The sequence below is a fragment of the Labrus mixtus genome, chromosome 2, assembly GCF_963584025.1.
Source record: "Labrus mixtus chromosome 2, fLabMix1.1, whole genome shotgun sequence".
In the NCBI taxonomy this organism is placed as follows: Eukaryota; Metazoa; Chordata; class Actinopteri; order Labriformes; family Labridae; genus Labrus; species Labrus mixtus.
In genome coordinates, this window is record NC_083613.1 from 8,899,147 (window position 1) to 8,915,968 (window position 16,822).

At 41.8% G+C, this 16,822-nt stretch overlaps 1 protein-coding gene across 3 annotated transcripts; it reads left to right on the forward strand.

Moving 5' to 3' along the window:
• Nucleotides 1-761: 761 nt before the first annotated feature.
• Nucleotides 762-11,901, forward strand: LOC132983592 (Na(+)/H(+) exchange regulatory cofactor NHE-RF2-like). Of its 3 annotated transcripts, none has more exons than XM_061049979.1 (6): nt 762-1,612; nt 1,949-2,269; nt 8,522-8,713; nt 9,437-9,590; nt 9,696-9,916; nt 10,630-10,848. In XM_061049979.1, the coding sequence occupies exons 1-6, from the start codon at nt 1,406-1,408 to the stop codon at nt 10,657-10,659; spliced, it is 1,125 nt and encodes a 374-aa protein (XP_060905962.1). In that variant the 5' UTR covers nt 762-1,405; the 3' UTR covers nt 10,660-10,848. The 3 variants fall into 3 exon arrangements, with proteins under 3 accessions (XP_060905962.1, XP_060905953.1, XP_060905969.1); XM_061049970.1 differs by lacking the exon at nt 10,630-10,848 and adding an exon at nt 10,869-11,901 and having other exon boundaries at nt 766-1,612; XM_061049986.1 differs by lacking the exon at nt 10,630-10,848 and adding an exon at nt 10,869-11,901 and having other exon boundaries at nt 1,388-1,612; nt 1,952-2,269.
• Nucleotides 11,902-16,822: the final 4,921 nt, after the last annotated feature.

Genomic DNA, 16,822 nt, shown 5'->3' on the forward strand with positions numbered 1-16,822 from the left:
TTTCTGAGGCCGACCTATTTCTTACAGCTTATACAACGATATGAACACAGCAGACAAATTCACATGCAAAGTGATAGCTCATTGATTATAAGGGTAATATATGCTGTGCATAATATCAAATACAATGCACGTAATGAAAACCAGTTCTATCCAGACCTCTTCTTGACTCCACAGAGTAATAGATGTGTATTCTGGATAAACTCAGGTGCCGTTAACAATAACAAAATGTAAGCTGTGTCACATCTAGAGCACATGACATTTCATGTTGGCTGGCTGCCACTTCATGAATGAGATCCGTCATTTATGTTATTTTCTAATTCTACCCAGATTTGCAACATTATCTTAACTTATTGTCCTTGCTACGGTTTTAACATGTATTCGTTTTTAATATCGTTTCTGAAGCTATTTGGCTGTTCTGAATAATGTGTTTGATCAAGAGAGAGAGACGTCCACCCTTGCTTATTTTTAAGTTCAACCCCTTTAATCAACAGTGATGAGGAATTCTATCAAAATTGACTTGAAGTGGCAACGACTGTGGGTCAACTAAGCTGCTGCCCTCTCTGTCTTGTGTCGCTTATGAGTCTTATCTTCTCTGATCTGATTATAACCTCAAACTTTGTTCTAAATTATCACCTGTAAATAAGATAAACGCGCGTAGGCCCGCGTCACCGTTTTTCTTAATTTCCTTTTACGCAACTGTCCTTTTCTCGATCTCCAGTGAAGATAAGAGGAAGGGAGGATTCTCAGGGCACAGGTTGTCTGCCTCATCCTCAATCAGGCAAACTGTGCGTTCTTGAGAGGCAGTAACAGCAGGACATGTTTTTTTTTTTTTGCATCTTAAATGGCATTAAACTTCCTCAGACACCCTGTTCGCAGGTTTCCATTGTGCAGATCGGGGCTGCGCTGCTGTCGTCAGGTGTGCGCTGATGAAGGGGACGTAGTGGCATCTGTTGTTGACGCCTCCTTTAGACTCGCGCCGCGTCGGGCAGGAGGACACACGCCCAGCTGGAAATAAGTATTAAGTGTTACGTGCGTTGAGAATCCTTCTAATCTCTGATCTGTTGGATTACTTCTCTGGTGGACGGGACTTGGCCCCATCCATAGTTTTGGCCATTATTTTACGCACACTGAAATCAATTTTTGCGCGCCCTTATTTGCGCCTCGGCACCTGCACGATGGATTAAACACTCATTAGTTTTAGCCTATTTTTTTTAGTTGTGCTCTCAAAGTAATTGTGGATTATTAATGGACTCGCATCATGCTTAACAATGATTATATTTTGGTCACTCGGGCGCGCAGCGGTACGTTGGATTAAGAGCCAGGGACTTTCCACTGCTCTTAGACCAAGCACCTGTTTACTCTCCTGAGACACTCCGACCTGCTTTAGCACCATTGTCGCGCTGGGATGGAGAGCGAGCTGAGACCCAGGCTCTGTTTCCTGACCAAAGGTGAGCGCGGTTATGGCTTTCACCTGCACGGTGAGAGGAACAGAGGCGGACAGTACATCCGCAAAGTGGAGCCGGGCTCCTCGGCTGAAATGGCCGGGTTGCGACCAGGGGACCGAGTGGTGGAGGTGAACGGGGAGAATGTGGAGAATGAAAGCCATCACCAAGTGAGTAATGTCTCAAAAAATCCCTTTATGGAAATCACAGACAAGTGCTTGCATGTCAGATCATACACAGCAGAGGCTCACAAACAATGACTTCTATACCTGTTAGACCACTTTTCCCTTGCCTGAGGAGAAGGGGGGGTGGGGGGGGGGGGGGGGGGGGGGGGGGGGGGGGGGTACTAAAATGGGTCATTGTGATCCTTGTGAAATGGGAATCACAGGGTGTCTTGTCATCCTGGAACTGTGTTAGGTGCGGAGCAGGGTGATCAACATACCCTAAATGACCCAACACTAATCATTTCAGTTTGTCTGAAGTTCCGCTCTGTTCTCTTCTCTGAGCAGGTGGTGAACAGAATACGTGAGGTGGCCCACCGCACCAGGCTGCTGGTGGTGGACAAAGTCACAGACGATTACCTCCACAGCCATGGCCTGTCCGTCACTGAGGACCTTGCTATAGAAATGGGAACCCTCTCCCCGCGCCCTTCGCCCGGACCCACTCCCTCAACCTCTCCCTTGCCCAGAGAGAATTCACCCCTGTCTCCAAAAACTCACCACACACACACATTTCACCCAACTGCTGCAGACTTGACTACGAACACGATCCAACGAGGCAAAGTCAAGACAACCTCAGTGACATCAAGTACAGCAACAGACACAGAGGTAAGAGTAGACATCAGCACATCAGGGTTGTCATGATTCCACATTTTTAGAGCTTTAAGAAAAATCTAACGACATCGATACTTGTTTTAATATCATGGCAACAAAAAGTTTTAGGCACTCAATAGTGAACAAAATGCAGGCAAACTCCTTCAGATTGTCTTATTAAGACATTGCTCTCTCTCGCTCTCTCAGCTTTGGTTAAAAATATGACTGAAGATTTGAAGTTTTTTTTATCAAAGCTTTGATACTTTTTGATACTCTCGATCATCAAAATAACAGATATTTTATACGTGGTATCGAGTGGTAGTATCAAATATGTTTGAAAATGTTGACAACCTTAGATCAGTGTTTGGATGTGTCTATGAGCAACAGAGCAGCATAGTTAAAGCCCATGTGAGGAGTTCTTTAGATGGGAATGAATCAGGCTGAATTGAATTTATGATCTACAAAAAAAGCAAAGCAGACCATCAGGAAAAGGTTTATTATGTGTATAAGTTATTTTAAATGCCTGTCAGGTGTAAGAGGTGTCAGACCAGGAGAATAACTGCACTCTGAAAAAACAGCCTTTTTTTATTCCCACACCAAAGAGGCATTGTGAGCGGCATGTAAAACATTTAACATGAAGGATTAGACTTTTTGTTAGAGAACACCATTTAGAAAAGGACAAGATCACAGAGATCAGTCACACCCCTTTGTCGACAGGTGGTGGGGAATTGGCACAACCGGAAAGTTCCTCAAAGGGCTTTATTGGCTTTTTTATCAGAAAAGGGAAGAAGGTCCACATTTTTCAGTCCAAATGATTAATATGTCCTTCCAGCAGGACTCATTGAGCCAGTGTGTTATTGTGCTAAGAGAGTGTGTGTGACACTGGGCATACAGTCTTTAAGCGGATATCTGTCTTGCACTAATCTTGACTTGAACACTTGGGTTATCTTTGGGCAGGATACAGAAGCAGTTCCTTGAGAAAGAGTCTGGTGACCTCTTTGACCGGGGACAACTTAACACAGGTTTCAGAAATCACAGCATACACCTCAGGTTCATAGAGGTGATAAAACAAACATAACATCTGCAGAATTGTATTTCTCTTCTTGATGTCCTAGTCAGAGATCGTTAGTGCAATGTGCAAAAAACACAGCACAATCCCCTCTTTTTTTCTGTCACAGTTTTGCCTTAAAGGTCACATATTATTCTCCTTTTATACCAGATTAAATAAGTCTCAGAGCTCCTCAAAACATGTCTTAAAAGTTTCTTGTTAAAAATACACTCGGATCCTGTATTTTATCATGACTATAAACCCCTCTATCTCAGCCCTGTTTCAGAACAGGCTGTTTCTGTGTCTGTAGCTTTAAATAAAAATGAGATGTGTTTTACCATTACCTTCTAGAAGGACTTGGGTGGCTCGGACTTTCTCGCTTCATGCCCTATTGTTTACAGTGAGAAGTCAGACTCAGAGAGCAGAACAAACACCTAGCTGTGGGAGTGTCACCCACCTGGGGGAGGGGTTACTGTCCTTTGTGATGTCATGAAGGGAAAATCTCCAAACGGCCTGTTAGAGCACACATTTTCTGAAATGGCAAAAGACGGAGAGGATGGACTTTTCTCATAATGGCGGGGTTTGTAGACAGACTAGAGACACATGTTAGAAAAACCTGGTAGTCCATTTTGCTATGTGACCTTTGAAGGCTGTTTTAGAAAATTCAAGACTAAAGTCAACCTCCAAGTACTACAAGGTAAACATGATTAACAGAATACAACAGGGAATAAAACAGAGTAATGAGCACAGGTTTAGAGTATCTCCTCCCGGCCACTACAGTGTAACAATGGGTTTTACTGTCCTGTTGTTAACATCGCCGTGCCATTTCAACACCTGCTTCAACATCATGTAGAAAGCCATTGTTCAATCTGTTCACAGGGCACTGCATTCTGTTGGTGGTGTGAACATTTACAATGAGCATTGTATTTGAAAAGTGCTGCCTCTTTGTGCACTCTGAGAGTTAACTTACTGCAGATATAAGAGACCAAACTCCTCAAAGATGACAAAGAAAAAAAAGAACTGTGGTTTAGTTAGGATGAAAGTTCTCCTTAATTACAATCTGAATGTATTTTTTCATTTATTAGTGTGCTGTGCGGATGAGTTGTACTCACTTTGTAGCAGACAGGATTTTTCAACGTGTCAACAGTACATTTTGTTTGGACAAAGCAGGCTTTGAGTTTCTGATCGGAAGAAAAGTACAAAGCAGACAAGGGAGGGATCAGATTTTGAGATAGCGATGATGTACAGTAAAACGCTTTGCATAGGTATTGTTCTCTCTTCTTGCAGTTTATTTTGGGCACATTATCCCGAACTCTCCTACTGTGGGATCTCACCAGCTTCTGATCTTACAGCAAAGCAAAGTGAGAATGTTACATCTGTGTGCTATCAAAGCTTTGTTAAAGTACACAAGATACACAAAAACCCGTTCAGATTTACAAGTCAGCAATTGTGACACGGAGGGGAAAAAAAAGTGCCAGTCAGACATCACTGTGACCTGTTGATGTCAACACTGCTGCAGAAACACGCAGAACATTTATGTCAGAGACTGAGCTCAGTGTTTGGGCTCCAAACATGCCGAAGTACCATCTGTTTAGCTGCAGGCAGGGTAAATACAGGGTGCTCCTTGGCTGGCTGTCACAGCTCACTTTCTCAGTTTTGGTCACTGAGATTAAACAGCAACACAGAACAGCAGCACACGTGCAACAGAGCATAATCTATTACATCACAAGTAACTGTGACTCAAGTCTGAACCTGGCCACCTGCAGTCAAAGCTAATCGTTAGCTCCAGAAAGAGAGCACATACAGTTATATACCGAACATAATAAAGGCTTTGATAATATGCCCATATCTCCTTGATGAGTTGGACTGAAATATTGGCCTTTTAAATGATCAGGTGTCATCTTCTTAGAGCACATCATGTTTACCTGAATTTAATGAATATGAAACCAATTAATTGGCCTTAACCTTTTGTTTTTTTAGAGACTCACATGGCAATCCATTACCTTTAAGAATGAATGAATTATTTGTAAGATAATCAACAGTTTCTAGAGATTTCCAATGAGTGCTGTATTAATTATTCATATTTTGTGTATGCTAATCCAGAAGTATCTTATAAAAAACAAAACATAAAAACCTAGACCTGAGTATTTTTATTTTTTGGTTCTTAAGTCATACTGAATTAATTCCCTTCCGTGTGACATTATCATTACAGTAAATGTAAATACACACGCAATTTCACCGTGGCATGATGTTATTTTGTCAGCAGACGTCCATAAACAGTCGTCTTATGTAAACTCGGCGTTGACGCTATCACAGACATGGAACAGTCGAGCTCGGTCACACACCCTTCACCTGAGAAGTAAAAAAGTTTTTTATACAAAGAAAATGTATAAAAGACTCACTTATTAACTATAACTGTAGGAAACCTTTTTTATATCAGGAAAAGTCTTGCTTCTGACTGTCTTGATTGCCATGACAACAACTTGGAAATACCCTTGAGTAGAAAAGCAAGTTGATTTTTTCCAGGTCAGTGTGGTGTGAAGCCTGAGTGTCAATTAATTTGGGCCAACATGTTAAATATAGTAAACAGGCCACCAAGATTAAAGGAGATCTCTAAAACCAGCAAGAGACACAGTTACCTGTCGCCACGGTCACCTAACCTGTCACCATGACGATCTGTAGCCAAGGTGGAATCTGTTCCATTACAACGGCTCGCAGGGCGCTACACTGATTGACATATTGTCGTTATTACACAATCTCTCAGTACTCTTGTGTGTTTGTGTGTGTGCAACGAGTCCGATTGCTTGAGCAGAGAGAGGAATATGTCAGAAAGCCCTCTGGTCAGCACAGAAAGTGGCCGTCTTTGCAGTGTCATTACAAATTTACTGTCCTAATCTCCCCTTAGGACAGGTATTAGTGTGTGGTCAAGGCCGACACGCACACACACAGACAGACACACACAGACACACACAGACTGAGGGTACTTAGTAGTAGATGCACAGGTCCGGTCAGAAGGTGACTCATGCTATGTGTCACCTCTTGTCGTTGGTCATTAGGCTTTTAATCTTAATGTCTCTCTGTCAGATCCATTAACCCCCCGGCTCAGCTCTCAGCCCACTGGCTCATCCCCACCAACACTTTCTCTTTACAATCACTGACTTGAACAATACGATCGTGTTTGAAGATAACAAGATGTGGTACAGATATACTGAATAAAATATGTCAAATTATTGCCCAGCCAATCTCATAACTCATTCTCTGAAGACATCTTAGCGTAGCCAATTTGTATAGGCTTCAGTGATTCAGAACAGCAAGGATAAAGAAGGCCAAGCATTTTTGTTTCTATAGGCTTGCATCTCTTACTGTCCGTCTTACAGCTTGTGATTAGAGATGCAATGTATAACACAAGATCTGCAGGGTTATAGCCAAGCCCCAAAAAACCTGCAGGATCTACTGAAATCTGTCACATCGTCCCTGCAGAAACACCTGCAGTGGTGCAGCTTTGTTTTTTTGTTTTTTTTGCTCTTTGTCATGAATGCTGTTGATTTAAACAGTTTCTTTTTCAAAGCTGCAATAAGGCGTGATGCTGGAGTAGATTGCTTCATTTTTAAGAGTTGAAGAAATTACTAAGACTTGACTCCATACAATAAGACTCAGTTGTCTCAGATGGCTTACGTTGATGAAAGTTTATACATCAGATGAATACTCATGAGGAGACATGATTCAACATCACACTTCTGTACTCGTGTAGCGCTCAATCACATCCGAACTTTTCGAAAGGCATCGCATATATCCTAAAAGACATTATCATTATCAGGGTCACATTGACCCACCTAGACTAAACTGTGACGTCTATAACTCTGGAGCAGACAATAAGTCTACCACACGTCCTTGCAGATGTCAGGAAGAACAGTTGACACTCTCCAAACTGTACTTGGTGTTCTAATAACAACTGAACTCTGTCAGGTCTGACTGACATTAGAGAACAGTGAATAACCCTAATGACGTCTGTACATTATAATCTAAATAACTACAGAAATTCCACCACATTAAGTATGATGAAAAACCATTATTTATGGTCCAGTCCAAGACAGCATCACCCTGTCTGTTGTGAATGATCATATCCTTTAAAGGACCAACCATTGTTTTGTAAATCTTTCCTGCATACATACGTTTTTATATTTGCCAACCATGTTCACATGCGTTTTAGAAACCAGTTTGCACAGTCACGCGTGATGTGATTAAAACGATCCATTCAATTTGGTGTTTGTTGTGATGGAGATCGATAAGCATAGACGGAAGCAGCAATCTGTGATAATGCATTTTTAAATGGCCAAAACAGTCAAATCAGAAACAGGATCAGTTTTAGTGGCCGAGTATGTGGGAACATACACGGACTCTGACTCTGGTTTTACATTCCATTAAATGAACAGATAAATTATATGACATACTAAAACATACTAAACATACTAAACAAGCAGCACAAGTTCGACAAAGGTAAAACAATCGCTTTAAAAAACTTAAATTGTAAAAAATAAAACCATTTCATGCAGTCCTATGCATTTAAATTTTAATATATTAAAATAACAACACCTGTAGGTAGGAGACGATGGTGCAATGGAGAGCACAAAGATGCTGAGATAAATACTCTTTAATGTTTAATATACAAGAGGTAGATGATGAAGTATTAGTTTAATGGTAAATAGACTTGAGCTTGTATAGTGCTTTTCTAGTCTTCTGACTACTCAAAGCGCTTTTGCACCGCAGGTCACACCTCCACATTCACACACTGATGGTAGAGGCTGCTATGTAAAGTAACCATCAGAAGTAACTAATCCCATTCATACACATTCATATGTGTCGACGAAGCAGCGGGAGCATCTTGGGGTTAAGTGTCTTGCCCAAGGACACATCGGACATGTAGCTGCAGGAGCTGGGGATCGAACCCCCGATTTACAGAAGTTTTGGATTGGCTTTCATTGTAGTGATAAATGATACATATCATGTTTATGGTCATTTAATTAATACTCACCACAACATGATCGTCAAAAAGAAATGATTTTCTGCATGGCCTTTGTATTGGATTGATGGAGATGTCATGGATGTATCTCAGTGTTTTCACTTTTGTATTATGGACAACTTTCAAATGCATCCTCCATTAACCTGTTTTTATTGACTTCTCATCCTAGATGTTGTTGTTGTCCTATGTCTCATCATAGCTGCAGGTGCAGCCCTCACCAGAGCAGACGGTTGAGCGGCTTCCCCGTCTGTGTCACATGGTGAAGGGGGAGCACGGCTACGGCTTCAACCTCCGCAGTGATAAGACAAAGAGGGGACAGTTTGTGCGTTCAGTGGATCCTGGCTCAGCTGCTGAGGATGCAGACATCAGGTCTGGAGACAGACTAGTGGAGGTACATCCAAAAAAACACAAGCACACCATACACATAACAACACAAACCAAACAATAAATCTAGGTTGGTGACCACTGACCACCCTCTCAGAAAATATATACAGTATATGTAGACTTGAATCACGGCCCGTTATAGAACTCATCTCAGGGAAAATCAACTGGGGAAACAATGCAACCAGTCCATACATTAATTAGGTCTGTGCACTGATTTGAGTGTGATTGGATTAGAGCAGATTAGTTGGCTTTGAGTGGGTGGAAGAGGAAGGAGCTGTTTAAATGGGGAAAAGGTACAAAAGACAACATGAGATAATCTTGACTGCAAGTGCCCTTGTCATGGACAAGTCAAGAGGAATAACTGTGCTGTCTTAGGCTTGTAGATGTGTGTTTCCAATTACCTCTTCCTTTTTTTAAGATTTATTTGTGGGCCTTTAAAGGGAGATTGTGGTGAATGATAAGCGGGAAAGGACCCACAGGTGCCGCTTGCTTCAAGGACTTCATGCAATCTAACCACCCCCATTTACCTCTTCTTGTGTGGAGAAAGATTAAAGGCAGGAAGGAAAGTCATGCAAATATATTTGCTTAAACTTGAATCACAGATTCAACCGACCTTTTAGTGTGTGAGACACACTACATGCTTCTAGTGTCTTTTAGTTCACTCAGATATTGTCTCCACTTTTTGTTCCACTCCTTCCTCTGTTCTGATTCTCTTTTTCCACTTGATCAGGTGAATGGAGTGAGCATAGATGGCCTAAGGCACTCAGAGGTTGTTGCTCTCATTAGAGCAGGAGGGCAAGAAGTGCGCCTCCTAGTGGTTGACCTGGAGACAGACGAGCTCTTACACAGACTAGGAATCACACCCACTACCAGACATGAAAGAGGTAATGTTGCAAAACACACACACACACACGTAGGCATATTTAGTAACACACCCCTCTCCAGTCTCCGGAAAGTTGACTCAAGTGCTTCTCTTTACTCCCTCACAGAGGTTTATGTGAATGAATCAACCACAGACAGCATCCAACCTACGCCCTCTCCGACCACCGACATCCCCGCCGCAGATCCACCGATCATTAACGTGACGCTCACAGATGCCCCAATCACGAGTTCGTCTCCGCAACCCCGAACCAATGGGAGCTCTGCATCTCAGTCATCAAGAAGTTCCACCACCCAATCAGAGATCAGCAGCTCAGACATGAGCATCCAGGTGAAAGAGGAGACATGACAGAAACAATACTATATGAAACAAAACAAACAGAAAATAAGTCGTGAGCTGTACATGCTTCCTCAAAACTTGTTCCATGTCCAGTGTCAGACACATGCTCACTCATTTGGAATTGGAAAAGCTTATCCAGGCTCTCGTCTTCTTAAGACTTGATTTCTAACTCCCTCCTTTCTGGCCTGAATAGAAAGCTTCCTACTGGTTTTAACAGAGGACATCACATAACCCCCAATCCTTGCTTCCCTTTATTGTCTCCCTCTTAGTTTTAGAATTGATTTAAAGACTTTGGTTATCCCTTAAGGGAAAGCACGTCTGGGTCTGGCTCCACGCTGGATTGAAGTCCATGCTTATATCTGAGAACCATCCTTTTAAAACAGGGGCCTCTACGCCTAAAAAGCTAAGGCTCACAAAATCACAGGCACCTTTTAAATCAGTTCTTAAAACCCATTTCTATAGACATGTGATTTGGTCTTTAGCTTACACCCGTAGTTCAGGTTGTCAACTTGTGATCTGATCAGGAGGTATGTTATTACCCAATGTGAACAGGGTCTTTTAATTGTCTTTTCTTTTGTTGTTTCTTTTTATGATCCTTTTCTTGCATTTCTTCTTATTCCTTTAATAATGTGTCTCTCTTGTTTGTCTTTATTCCTTCTTCTTTCTTTCATTTCCTTGTATTACTTGTCGACTCTTGTTTTTAGAGATGTCCTCATGGTTTAACTTCCTATTGACTGCTCTTGTATTGTCTTTCTGTTTTACTCTGTCTGGCCATGTTCGTGTTTTGTTGTTTCCTACTGAGCATCCTGTTTTGTTGTTACTCAAAGTTCTGTGTAAAGTATTGTTAAAAGGTACTACTTAAATAAAGTTATGATTATTATTATCATTAAACGAATCGTTGGTTGATGTGTGGGTAAAACATTTACGTTTTAATGTATTTTAGGTCCCAGATGAGGATGACAGGCGGGTTTCGGATCCTTTCATGGACAGTGGCCTACGTTTGAGTCCCACAGCTGCCGAAGCTAAACAAAAGGCCCTTGCCAGCCGAAACAAAAAGAGACCACCTCCTATGGACTGGAACAAAAGACAAGAGATCTTCAGTAACTTCTGATCCTGGATTATTGAGTTAGTGCAGTACTCCAAGTAGCCATTGGAGGCACTAGTGCTTTACTGAGTATTTCCAATTTATGCAATTTATTTCATGGAGTAATCGTTTTCTTTCACTCAACTACCTTTGTCCAGCAACCATTGTCATCACTCAGTAACTTTTCAGATTACAGAATGTGATCATAAACTGTGACGCAATAGCTTATAAAGAAGTTTAAATTAGTCGTCTCCTCTCTGTAAAACTTAGTTTTGAGGTATCCAATTTTATTTAGATGCGTTTTTTTACAACACCTACAGGATAAAGACGATCTGTTGACGTGATAGACACATTACAATAAAGCCATTTATGACTGACATGTACTAAATATCTCATCCGTGCAATTTGTGCCTGGTCAGTACACAGTGTTTCTTTTATTTAAATCAAAGTCATTTCAGAGGCGTGATTTGTTTTTATGAGACTATGAACTCATTTTTAATTTGGTCTCTATGTGCTGTAGATATGCTTTTCTGTAGTAACTTTGGTGACTCGTTTTGTTGAATAGTTTCATGTCTTTTCAATGATATCATCTGGAGTCATGGAGTAGTTGTCTTTATATTAACTACTAAAGTAGTTAACACTGTACAATGTACAGGAGGAATGGGAGAGGATGAACAATGAAATGTATGATGTTGTGATTCTCTTTAATGACAGAGTGATTTCTGTAAAGAAAAATGTGTCAAAGACAGATGGGTGACTGGTAGACAAAAACACTGGACCATAAGATCTGTGAGCTTTTTTTTTGGAAATATCTGTCAAATGTTAAGCTGCTTAGAATGTGAAATAAAATTTCAAATATGTAAATGCCACAATGTCAGTTATCAGAAAATCATGGAAAGTTTGTTATCTGAGAATTCCCTTTGAAATGTGAAGATTGATGTTTTTTGTTATAGAATCCATCGTCATTATATGTAGGCTAAGAAGTAAGCATGAATTTGCATAAATAGGGTTGAGCCGTTTGCTGTTGGGTCGCCTGTTTAATAGCGCAAACACTGATGTTGCTGCATGCTAATTTTTGCCGAGCAGCAACCTCATGTTGTTGAGAAATTAATCCAATGCTGAAGTGTTTCCTGAATTTCCTCGAGTGTCCACTTGAGGCTGGCTCCAAAAGCCCAGTAATAGCCCAGTAATGAAAGAGATCCACTGGCATGCTGGATCTGGCCTCAGAAACTGGGGAATACTTTCCATCTTCCTACTGCTATATTATATAATAACCCTTCTATAAAACAAGGTGCTGGACAAAGATCCCAGGCCCTATAATATAAGCAGAGGGTAACCACGGTCAAGTACAATGTGAGACATAACCTGGGCAAAGTAGATTGGTTTCCTATGTGAACTTAGTTGGTTGCGTGTCCAGCCTCCCTGAATGTGATCCAAAATCACAAAGCTAAAGAAAAAGGAGAGGCTCTATCCCTTTCCCATCTCAGGTCACTTTCAAATATGAAATTCAGTGGACTCAGTGGTGCAATTCAGGGACGAAGTTGCAAAATTAGCTTCCCTTAGCACAAAGTTTGTCAGTATTTTAATCTATAAAATTGATTTTAAAATGTTTTGGTTCACCTCCCATCAGTCAGGCCTAACCAAGACCCCCGATTCAAGCTCATTTCAGTTCTTTGGCGGGCACCAGTGTTCGTTTGAACATTCACACAGCCCCAAACCAAACGAACTATCCAACAAAGGGTACCCGAGTTTGTTTCAATTGGACCAAAAAGCTCAGGTGTGAATGCACTTCAGAGGCTACGAGAGGGATCATCAGAGAAGAGGTAAAAAGTGTTGGAATCGGGGGTTATTGAGGAGTGGGACAAAGTGCAGCAAAATTCGTTTTGAAACCAAACTGGGGGTGTACTGTTTGGAATAATACTCTTCAATGTAAGCTAAGCTTTTATTGAAAGATGGTCAGTTTTTAGATTGACAGGATTACCCAAAGGACTCAGCAGCAAAAATGAGGCAAAATGGTTCTGGAAATTGTATTTTTGTTCCCAAAGACTTCTTCCTACGTCCTGCTCTAGCTAACAAATAATTGACAAGGACAGCTTGTCCTGTGATGACTAAGGAACCTAGGAAAGACTTCTGCTGTGTAATCAGTGGTACTAGCCAATAAAACCACAGAGGGAAGGGTTGAAGCAGACGTCAATTACTTTAAATGTATTTCTGAAATGCTAATGATTTGAAATGTGACACAGGACACAGGATACACTCCGCAAGTTACACTCATTGTCAGAGGCAACCATTAACCGTATTAACGGATTAATTCAAATGTAAAATAAACTTTGTTTACCTTTTAGTCAGGCATCAGCATCGGTGTTTGGATCAGGTTTAGAAGCTTTCTTCTCTTGCAATTCATATTTCTACGTATAATATGCTGGTGGTTATATCTAATCAATTTTGGAAGCAGTACTGCAAACAACGCTACTACGGCAAGCGCCATGTTTCCTCTCCTGAACCAAAACAGATGTGATGTTCAGAACGTAGACCTTAAATATTAATGGACGAAGCCTGAGTGATGCCACTCATCTGTTACTGCAGGTGGCTTTGGAGTTCCATCGATGGCTGTCGCAATGCTGGAAATGCTGTCTCAACCTAACGACAGGCAAAGAGCTGGAGCTGAGGTGGGTTTTAAGCCTCTTGACAAACCGTTACATTGCACTCACCTGGCAGTCACATTTGTGTTTTTAATGCTTTTTGCCGAGAGGAAAAATTGGGTGGTATTGTAAAATGGATTGTTTGTTATTCACAAACAATGAGAAAATATTTTAACTGATAGATGCAAATCCGTTGTCCAGCGCACCCATACGATTGCGTCTTGATGCAGGTCGCCATTACAGTCTGTCAACTGTCCTCCTTTGTTGCTTGCATTCATTGTAGTCACACACAACTTCTGCCAGACCCATTCATGACTTTCAAAATCCTAAATAACAAATGTGTGATATAAATTGGGGTGGCCTCGATGATCTCCGAGCTGATTGTGGACATTAAGATTAGATCTGTAAACTACTGACAATATGAAATAATCTGGGGAGATAATTGGTTCAGAGCAGCCTGGAGTCGGGAACTTCCCCACGATTGTCTGGAACGAGTAATCGGACCTTAACCCTAACCCAGCGCAATTATCCTGTACTCTGAGCCAGGCACAAGAGAAATTTTCTAAAGGGGATTTCATGGAATTCATTTGGTGGGGAGAAAATATTGCTGTCCAGCTTGTGTTAGATGCCCAACGACTTTTCAACTTTCCTCAGGTAAGGTGGTCATTTAAGGTGAATTTGTGAAGAAACCTAAAATATGTTCAGCAATTAACAACCACCTGATAATTGCTTCCCATGTCCAATGATATGTTCAATCAACCTGTTAATACTTTTTTATGGGTATTATACTGTAATATGTTAGATAAGCCTTAAATGCAGGCTGGACTGTTTTTAGTTCGACCAAGATGATTAAAGGAATCAGCAGCAGAATTAACCAAAAGCTCTTAAGTGTTCCAGCAGGGTTTGCCAAGTCCCGTTAATAATACTGACTAGAACTGCTGTGCTGTGAAGGCGAGGGCATCGAGGAAAGACTCTTAGTATTGTGCAATAAGTGCAATTGTACAAGCCAATAAAATCACAATTAGAAGCTGGACATCCGTTTTTGAACACATATAGAAAGGCCCCTGTAAAATCTCTTTACCATTAAACGCAAACAGTTCCCTTTCAGTCGTTTCACTTGGTATGACACTCGTATGTGAGGTTCCATCCGGAAAACAAATACAGCTGTCATCACAATCATCCCTCAGTTTGATAGCTGCTCTTCACTGAGCACAGCTGTACAAGTGTTGTACCCCATTCCTCTCCTTCAGGGAACAGAAGATATTGTCATTATATTTTGTTCCCTTTCATTCGATTCAGTCAATGCTCCGCAGAGCAGCCACTGAACCAGGAGTCAAAACCTCCAGGACTCTAGTGCATCATAGACCCAGTATAAAGGATTGAATGCACCACTAAAGGGGCTGTCACATCTATAGGGTAGAACCGTGTGTAGTGATGACCAACTGGCTGAACGAAATATGTCACCCAACCCTTTAAACAAAGCCAATGCTGTTGACATGCCCATGTGCAAATGCGCCTAACACTGACAGGCAATGTAAGACCCCTGGTGTCGTATGCCACTTAGATAGCCTCCACAATCCAGTGAGAAAGCCGCTGTTTAGACAGAGCTTTGCCCTTGGCTGGGCAAGCAAAAAAAAACAAACAGCTGGTTACATAAACGCATGGTCTATGTAGTTGAGTAGCACATGCACAGGACACAATGGAAGAGCTCAAGAGCTTAAATAGAAGCTAGATAGCCATAGAACTATGGGCTGAATGGATTACCTAGGCAAATATGCCACATTTGGGCGTAAAGTGATCTTGGAGCCCTCTGAAGTAAACTGGGTAAAAGCACAGATGAACAGATAAATCAGGGAGAGAGAGAGCGGGGAGTGACATGCGGGAAAGGAGCCACAGGCTGGAACCGAACCTGGGCTGCCCGCCCGAAGACCACAGCCTCCATACATAGGGCGCGCGCACCAACCACCGCACCACCAGTGCCCCTTATCAAGCAATTCTTAATGGAATGTCAAAATGTCCTGACACCACTGCTCAAAAACCTGCCATTTATAGGCATATAGGCCACGGATGAATGATGCTCTAGCACTTTGGACGTTGCCGCTGACCCTTTCAACAGGTAGGCATGTAGCCACCACAATTCCAGTTATGGATGAATCACCTCCAGATCTGCTTGAGAGAGGAGGTCCCTGCGGCAGGACAGCGGACAGAGCTGGGATTCAGAGAGAGAGAGAGCGGGAAATGACATGCGGAAAAGGAGCCACAGGCTGGACCCGAACCTGGTCCGCCTGCCCGGAAGACCACAGCCTCCATACATGGGGCCCGTGCACCAACCACCGCACCACGGGGGCAGTAGGTGGCCATCCTGGAGGTGAAGAGGTCCACCTCCGCCCTGCCGAAGCGATTTGCATCTTTAACTGTCCAAGCGTCGCTATTCTATAATTCTACAATACACCACAATTCTAGACACCATTGTGCCCAAAAGCTGTAAGATCACATGGAAACGCTGTTTGCGTCCCAACTGAAATTGAGCAAATTGAGTGTGCATGCTTGAGATTATAGAAACATAAACACTGTCATTGATTTCAACAGGGGAACATTTGCAATATGCACCAAGTAAACCTTTATTGGGGCACTGGAAACTTGACGAAGATTGCAAACATATTTAGTCATCTCAAATGCATTGAACGCACCCAAACTGGGGATTACAGTCTGGGGCAACTTAAATATATTTGGGTGCTTGGGGGGTTTGTGATTGGGCGGCAACAAACAAGGGGCAGCAGTGTCTCCCTGCTGCTGTAGCCCCTCACCAAGTCCCAGAGCTAGGAGGTTATGCCAAATGTATGCAGACGACACAGTTATATAGGTGTCTACAAAGACTCCTCAGATGGTAGCAGAGACACAACAAAAGAAATGTCTATCTCAACGTGTTTCTCAATATAAGGAAAAGGAAAGAACATATTAGAATAGAGAATGATGAGAAAGGGCTTTCCAAGTGTTCATTTAAAACTTTAGGTGTCATTTTAGATTCTCAGCCGAAGTTTGACAGACATGTGAAGAAGTTATGCAAAACAAATTTAAATTGTTTTTGTTTAATAACATAGCCTACATCTGAAGGCAGCACAGGAGTCTATTCATGCCATGCTCTTTTCTCATTTATCATACTGTATAACT

Coding starts and splice junctions, on each gene's coding strand:
- LOC132983592 (XM_061049970.1), top strand. CDS start 1,406: ATGGAGAGCGAGCTGAGACCCAGGCTCTGTTTCCTGACCAAAGGTGAG. Junction 1,613..1,948: donor AGAATGAAAGCCATCACCAA/GTGAGTAATGTC, acceptor CTCTTCTCTGAG/CAGGTGGTGAACAGAATACG. Junction 8,714..9,436: donor CTGGAGACAGACTAGTGGAG/GTACATCCAAAA, acceptor CCACTTGATCAG/GTGAATGGAGTGAGCATAGA.